Source organism: Lactuca saligna, chromosome 8 (assembly GCF_052625555.1).
Source record: "Lactuca saligna cultivar CGN05327 chromosome 8, ASM5262555v1, whole genome shotgun sequence".
Taxonomy (NCBI): Eukaryota; Viridiplantae; Streptophyta; class Magnoliopsida; order Asterales; family Asteraceae; genus Lactuca; species Lactuca saligna.
The window spans coordinates 284,760,393-284,769,175 of record NC_136424.1 but is presented as its reverse complement, the minus strand read 5'-3'; the positions used below and the strand labels follow the sequence as shown (position 1 = coordinate 284,769,175).

The 8,783-nt window shown below is 39.4% G+C and overlaps 1 protein-coding gene across 1 annotated transcript; it reads right to left on the bottom strand.

The window, feature by feature from the left end:
• Window positions 1–7,614: 7,614 nt before the first annotated feature.
• On the bottom strand, window positions 7,615–8,388 carry LOC145011303 (bZIP transcription factor 53-like). Its single transcript, XM_078970002.1, has one exon. It carries the CDS (start codon window positions 8,238–8,240, stop codon window positions 7,806–7,808), a length of 435 nt encoding a protein of 144 aa, XP_078826128.1. The 5' UTR covers window positions 8,241–8,388; the 3' UTR covers window positions 7,615–7,805.
• Between the last annotated feature and the right edge of the window lie 395 nt (window positions 8,389–8,783).

Sequence of the window (8,783 nt, the reverse complement as noted above, 5' to 3'; positions counted from 1 at the left end):
GGGTAGTCAGCACCCCAGAATGGCTTGACACGGGTAAGACGGCACCCCAGAATGGCCGTATGGGTAGGTCGGCACCCCAGAATGGCCGTACCGGGTAGTCAGGCACCCCAGAATAGCCTGGCAGTACGTATGTTATGTGTTTGTATGGTATGCGGTACGTTGGGGGAACTCACTAAGCTTTGTGCTTACGTTTACAGTTTTGTTTTCAGGTACCTCTGCATCGAAGGGGAAGGAGCCGGCGCGGTAGCGGCACGTCATACACACACTCTTCGGTTTCCGCATTTATGAGATTTACTGGGATTGTACTCTGATATTTTGATGGGATGTATGGTTTGACTTTTTAGAACATGGTTGCGATGTGTTATGGTGTGAACAAACAATGTTTTTATTTATTAATGTTTTCTAAAGTAATACCTTAAAAATGAAATTTTCGGACGTAAAAATTGGGTCGTTACAGGTATGGAATGACATCATGATGGGATGTCTGCTGAGGACGCGGAAGGATTCCGCGGGTGTAGAGCCAAGAGTCTCAGGATGGATGCAGGGATGGAGTCTGGGACTCCCAGCTTGATTTTGATCAAGGGTTGTGTGCGTAGTGGTGGTTTCTCCTGGGGATGTTAGAGATGTCATCAGTGTGATGGGTTTTCCTAACCTGAAAGTGCGAAGGTTGGTGCGGCATGGGTGTGTGATTGCAAGAAGAGGACTCATGGGAGTTGCTCTGGGATTTAAGAGTGGGTCTTTCCGTCGTCACGGATTGGATAGAGAGGGATTCGGATCGGGGATCTGATGGTTCATGTCTTCAAACCCTTATGGGTCGAGTGATTGTTGAGATTTGGGGCAGTGATGCTTCATGGGTAATTCTCGGATCGTTGTGTGTGGTCATCAGAGGGTACATCCGGTGCTCGGTTCGAGACAGTGGTCAGGACACCGTAAGGAAAGGGAAAGTTTGTTCGAGTTTTGATGGGTATGCCTTGTGAAACCTGGTCCGATTAAGGCCAGGTGGCACGTTGTGGGAGTATTTCTGGAGTTGAGTTGTTGTAGGCTTCGAGGGCGAAGCCTAATTTAAGTGGGGGAGAATTGTAACATCCCGAAATATCAAGAGTAGAGTTGAAGGGCTAAAAGAGTAAATTGGGAAAGAGTGACTCGGCGAGTCCATGTGCGGACTCGGCGAGTAGAGTCGCGACTAGGTCGCGTGTTAAGTGGCCGACTCGGCGAGTCAGTGTAATGGACTCGGCAAGTAGGCACTGAGTGGAGAAAACCCTAATTCTCAGGGCTGAGCCTTATATAAAGATCATTATGTTTCCCTCCCAGCCTCTTTATCACCCCCTTGAGCCCTAGAAAACCCTAAATCACGAAGAAGCACCATTGTTGAATGGATTGGAGCTTGGAGAAGTAATTGTGAAGGAATTTTGGGAGATTGAAGGCTTGGAGCAAGGGGCTTTGTTTGGATTCGAGTCTCATTTCAGTTGGGGCATTCCTTTGAGGTAATATCTCGTTTTTTTGAGTTGCTATTTCTTAGATGCATCATTTTAGGGGTGTTGGAGATCATATCTTTGGATGTATTGGAGTTTAGAGGTTAGATCTGAGGTTGCTACCTCAGATCTGGAAGGGAGAAGGTCTAGAGTGCATGAAAGTCCCTGTTTGTGAGTGGTTGATGGAGCCATCTTGTCCCAAATCCTATCCCAATGTGCAAACGGCTTAGATCTCTTTGGATTCACGTAAAGTTTGCCACTTTACGTGATGGATGGGTTGTAGGAGGCTAGATCTATGTTTTGGATCAATTGCATGGCCTGGAGTGCTTCTGAATGGATTCAGACCGGTGGTACTCGTCGAGTCACATGGGTGGACTCGACGAGTTGAATGAAGATGGCCTGGAACTCGGCGAGTTGTATGAACAACTCGGCGAGTAGGTTGAAGATAGTCGTAGACTCGGCGAGTCTGTTCTTGGACTCGACGAGTCTTGTCGAAGAGTCCCAAATATTTCCTGGTTGAGTCGAGAATCGGCGAGTCAAGGGATGACTCGGTGAGTTGTGTGTGAGTGGACTCAGAGTTGTGGGACTCGGCGAGTCTCGGGGTGACTCGGCGAGTTGAGTCGCAGATTAGGGAAGTTCTGAGCACGGGGACTCAACGAGTCGACGGGTTGACTCAGCGAGCAGGGTCAACCAGGAGGGTTGACTTTGACGGAGGACTTTGACTAGAACCAAGAGTTGACCGTTGACTTTTAGGGCTTGGTCAGCGATGTGGCCTTTGGGCCAAGAGAGGGGTAAAATAGTCCTTTACCCTTAAGAGGGTGCCATGATAGGGTTGATTCTAGTCTCGAGTGTTATATTCATGAGAGTATTTGCCTTACGTGTTAGGCGGTGGCGGGTTCGAGATTCAAGTGTGGGGATATCTGCTTTCTGTTTGCCAGGTGAGTCTTCTCACTATACTTTACCTTGAGTAGGTAACCAGAGTTATGTGACCAGAGTATTTGTATGCTATATGTACGTGATGTGTTGTACTGCATTATTTCTATGTGATTTATGTTGTGCATGTTTATAGAGTTGGAACCGGAAGGTTCCCAGAGTTAGAACCTGAGGGTTCACAGAGTTTGGGTGCACGGACCCATAGAGTTATAGCCTCGAGTGGCTAATATGTGTTATGTGTGGTATTTTGGGGAACTCACTAAGCTTCGTGCTTACAGTGTTTTGTGTTATGTTTCAGGTTTCTTTCAGGATCACGGGACGGCACCGGCTTGATTATACACACCAGAGAAAGAGTCATATTTTGGAGGATCCTGGTTTTCTATGCAAGTGAAAATGGAGTTATGTTTTGTAAATCGACTATGAATGAGATTTTAAACAAGTGTTTCTAAGAATAAAATTATTATTTTAAATGAAAATTTTGTCTTGAAATTTACAGTGTTACACTTATTTAAAAATGAAATTTTTGGTCATGAATTTTAGGATGTTACAGATGTCAAGTTGTTTGAGACACCAACCCTTGGAGAGAGCAATGGAGAGAACCAAACGGATCGTGGTTGGTTTGATAATCGGGCTAAATGTCGCAAAATAGTCAACACATTCCTCTTAACTATTGCCTTGAGCCCTTAACTGGACTTTGTATCTTTTAAAAAATATTAGGCAACTTTATATGAGGAAGAACAGATGAACATGTATGAGAAATAAAAATCTTGGAGCCATTACCAACTTGAAGCTTATCCGTACCTTGGGGAGTAAACTCTTAAAATGATGCCTAGTCCTTTCCCATGATATGTAACTACCTTAGGCTTGTATATTAGTGTGTATAAGACTAGAAATCGTCCATGAAACACCAAGAGTAAGGTTTTCACGGCCCAAGAAGTTCTTGGACCGTGAACTCCAAACTCAAGGGCAAAAAGGTACCTTAACCACTCCTAAGGCCTTGGATATAAGCATAGATAAGTTCCTAGTTAATTTAGGGACTTGGAAACACCAAAAACTCATCCCCATAAGAGATTACGGCCGTAATCTCTAAGGGAAATGGTCCCAGGGCCGTGAACTCCTCAAAGGAGTGTATTAATGCCCTAAACTCTTCCAAGGATTAAACCACTAAGTAGAATTGCTTCTAGGGATCATGTAACACTTCAAAACACAATATGGCATTAAGCTTAGGAGCTTACAGCCGTAAACTCAAGAGTTTACGACCGTAAACTCCTTGTGTAAGGTTTATTGGAGAGTAAACTCATATATGGGGTCCTTTGGAACCCTAAACCCATTAGCCTTGTCCCACAACAACTTAGATACAATCCTTAGGGCTTATAACACTTATATAAAGTGTTTATTATGTTGTAGGATGTCTTAACATTTACAATTAGTAGTTTAAGACTAATTGGGTGCATATATGTGTGATTATATGTTCATTAGGATTATAGTGTGTGTACAAGTCCTCACTTGACACCTAACAATCCTACACCGTTCAGTTCATCCAAACCACCATCTTCAGGTGAGTTCATACCCCTTAATCAATGTTTTAAATGATTTTAAATGCTTTAATGGGGGGGGGGGGGGGGAATATAGGTAGAAAACAACATGTTATTAAATCAATCATATGTATTTATAACTGTGTTTTCATTCAGCAGATTTCAAATACTACAAAATGTGATGCATGAAATGGTTTTATATCTTAAAAATACATTGATAGAAAAAGTATTACGTTTGAAATGTTTATTAAAATGACATCAAGTCATTGTCAATTATTATTCAAAACTCTTAGATGTCTTATAAAACCATTTTTACCTTCTTGAACAAAACTATATATATACACTTATGTTCTTTTATATGTATTGATGTTATAGTTTTCATCCTTCATTCAGTTTCCACGCTCTTGTGTAGCTAGGGTTTATAAGCCTGTTTGGACAATCATTTACCTTCCAGTTAACTATTATAGGGATAGTTAGGAGATACATAACATTATTCCTATTACAAGGAATTACATCAGAGTCAATTCATTCATGAGTCTACACTAAACATTACATGAGTACCTTACATGATTACATTACATGAGTACCTTACATGAATACATTACATGAGTACCTTACATGAATACATTACATGAGTACCTTTACGTAGATACATCTTCCTATATACATTTACATGGATACTTGTACCTCGATTCACTAGGATGATTTATTAGTACCTACTGTGTAAATTGTCCTGCCTATCCCAGTTCAACGGGATATCTAGACGGGACTAACCATTCCGAATCCCAGTTGTTAGCACCAGTGGTTGATGAACATCTACAGATGCCTACGGTTATTACTTATATTAGGGGTGCCTTTACGGGACTAACCATTCCTTGGGCCTACTGTTCGCTACAGAGGTTGATGAACATCTACGGATGCCTACGGTTAATACTATGGGTCTTTACGGGAAAATTGAATAATCTACAGATGTTCAAAGGTTATACATTTCGCTTTTCGCGATGTCGTGTTAATCCTAATACAAAAGGATAACAATTACATTAGTACATTTTCCTATTACTTTATTTTTGTGATACATTCACATAAACGATGAGTTAGACTAAGTACTTTTAGTAATAGTCAAAAGAAAGGAAATACTATAATTTTCACTTACAAAACATTTGGGTCTTGGTAGAAGACTACATTTCATACTAGTATGAAATAAGGGATTTTCTAGGGTTTTCATACTTATATCAACTGTTTCATTCAAAGATTTACATAGCATACATAACAGCTTTCCAAAACAAGACAATGACATTTAAATACTTATGAATTCACCAGCTTTAGGCTGATACTCGCTTTCAAAATAACTTGTATTCTCAGGTCACCAGTAGACAGGTACGATAGCCAAGTTTTGAGAAGACGGAGCACAGACAAGACTCGTCTTTTATTTTGATTGTATATTTTTGTGTCTTATTACAATGAAAGAACACATATGTATTAAAACTTTACTTTTAATGCAATGGATGATGTTGTTGTTTGTTTACTACTTTACACTGTTGTGATACTGTACATGACGTCCTCCACCCCGGAACGTTTCGGTCGTTCTTGGTTTTGGGGTGTGACAGTTGATTTGTCATTTTGGAGGTGGACGACGAGAGGGATAGGCAGTCTGATTTGATCGGTACCAACAGTCAATAGCTTCATGATCGGGTTTGTTACATGGTTGGCAATGGAGTTGGTGTAGGCGAGAATCATGGTTCGATTTTGTAGAGGGTAGTTGAAGCCTGACTTGGATGAGGAGGAAGTGGAGCGATAAGGGTGGCAGTTGGTAGTCAAGGAAGTACATCCAGCTGTAATTGTATCTGAGACAACAGTGGTGGTAGATGAACGAGCATGTTCCTAGTCCAGACGAGCTTACTCTTGAAGAAGGCTAATGAGGTCATCAATGGTAACATTATTTGTCTTAATCATAAAAGTTGTTGTGAATATGTCATAAGAAGAATCTAGACCAGATAGAATATGAGAGATCTTCTTCAGAAATCGGGTTAAGGTCTTCGGCTAAAGAATCGTAGATGGTTCTTTTTTTCGCTATGTATTCCATCAGTATGAGAGAGCCTTTGGAGAGAGACTACAATTGGGTTTTCATCGCCATACGACTTGCTCAAGTTTGTGATTGAAAAGTCTTCTCGATAGCTATCCAAGCCATTTATGAAGAAGAAGAAGTACAAGCCACAAGGGCCAAGGCTCTCTCAGAGAGAGTAGACTAGAGCCTAAACAGGACCAATCGATCACGTTTCTTCCATGTGGTATAATCTGGGTTGGGCTTGGTTGTTGCAACTTGGTTTTCAGTAGTAGGAACAACACAAACTTCTGAGGAGATGGGTTTAAAATGTGAGCTTCAAGCTCAAAAGTTTGGCAGAAATAATTATTGTTACCCACAACGGATAGTTATCTCTATCAAGTTTTAAAATAATTATTGTTATCCATAACGGATAGTTATCTCTATCAAGTTTTATACTGAAAGATGGTATTTGGAGTTTTAAAACGGAGTTGAAATTTGTAACAGAAAGTATAGAAAAAAAATAAATAAATAAAAATAAAAACTTTCTCAATATGTGGAGCACGTTATGGTCTATATAAATGAAAGAGTATTGATTGATTCCATTCAAAGATTTTATGGTCTATATAAATGAAAGAGTATTGATTGATTCCATTCAAAGATTTAAAACTAGTGGTCCTTATTTTAGGCTTATTACCCAAAAATAAATAATATTATTGTTGTTGTGTATGTGTGTTGTATGTGTATGTCTAATGTGATTTGTCAAAAATAAATAATATTATTGTTGTTATGTATGTGTGTTGTATGTGTATGTCTAATGTGATTTGTGTATGTGTAGTATGTGTTAATTTTACCAATTTGAATTTGATTGTATGAGAAATAGATAAAAAGTAGACTAGTGTGCTTAATATTAGAATATTATGATATACACACATACACATACATATATATATATATGCTGTTTAATCATCTGCGACTATCTTTTCGGAACCTATCTATGCCTATAACCATCTCCCATCATATGTTGAAAATTTCGACCATGACTCCCTCTTTCAGAGGACTCCACCGTCTAGTTTCCTCCCTCCACCATATCTGTACACTGTCACGTTGTCATCTCAGATAGTGCATTGCTGATGGTTGTAATCTAATGTATAGAACTTTCACTGAATTTCTAACGTATGGAACGTTTTTTCTTATTATTATATGAAATTACTTATGGTTCTTTAGAAAGTAGAGATGGCAATATCAGAAACAAGTCATTTGTCCAAGAACAAGAGTTAGGAATGACAAACATAATAGAAGGGTCTCACATAAAGAGACCTTTATTATACAAGAAAAGATTGGCAAACATGTTAAGGTATTTTTAGCTAAAAGAAAAAATAATCTGTTCTTAAAACATTATAATGGATGCTCTAATGCAGATCATAAACAATTTACATATTCTTATTTACATTGCGAGTTGAAATTCTTAAATATCAAAGGGATGTCAATGTTATATGATTATTGCATTCACTCCTACCTTTTGTAGGCTACATATTTAAAGCATTATACCCAAACCAAACACAAAGAGATTCAATTCCAACACATATCTAAGGGGTTCTATGTCACCAGATATTACACAGCACTACAATAATAGCAGCGAGAAAAAGTAAAGTAGTAATAGTCCCCAATGTAAACAAGCATACATCCAATAACAATAAACCTGTCTAAATAACAAACATACTTACTTAAACTAACGAGATAAGCACCACGAAAGGACATAAAAACAAACTCTGACGAAAGGAAGGAGTAGGTGTACCACAAGAGAGATGAGAGATATCGATGCTAGAACATGTTGATGTTGAATGATGCTGTTATTGGCTGAATTGGGCAAGGAAGCTTCCATGGTTCCAACAAGGTATCAGGAATCTCAGGGATCTCCATAGCCAGACCACTAACCTCTTGAGCAATATGCAGAACAGAGTTCAAGGAGTGCAATCTGTCCGTCAGTTCACTAAGCTGGGCTCTCAGAACGTTATTCTGAGATGCAACTCCAACAAACACCTGTGTTGCTCCATCAATCTTCCGCATTATTTTGTTGTTATCATTCTGCAATTGGTTGATTTCACCAAGCAATTCATCCAAGCGTTGTTGCTTCTTTGCACGAGATCTGCGAGCAGATTCCCTGTTTGATATCATCCTCTTTCTTTTTCTGTCATCAAGGTTTGCATACCGGAGATCTCCATCAGACCCCGTATTGGCAGGTTGCGGTGATGCCATCGACAATCTCAGGGGAAATTTGTACAATCGGTGGTGGTTTTAGGTTTCAAAATTGATTCGGTTACAATAAATAATTAAAGGAATTGAATAAGTAATCAGAACAAGAAGGGGAAATTCATGAAAGCTCGTGAAACCAGTAGAGAAAAACAACGGAAAAAGAATGGAGAATTCGGATCCGGTGCATCAATATAGCATACGTCATGAATAAGTAGGACTCATCTAACCAATCGATTCCTGTTCAAACCTCAGATAAACCCTATATGTAATCGAAGAAGCAGAGCGAATTCAGATGATTTTCTAATCAGAACAACAAGGAGCCGGCTAAAAAAATCTGCAAGGATCCAGAAACACAAAGACAGCAGAATCAGATCGATGAAAAGGAAATTAAAACAAAGTAAACAGGGCAAAATCAAATCAAAATGAATATAAGAAGATAACGATGAAAACGAGAGAGAAAAACATACCTGGGGAAGAAACGACGGTAGGTGGGCGAGCCAAAAGATGGGCCAAAGAAGGTTTGCAAAGCATTTGGATCGTGGTTTT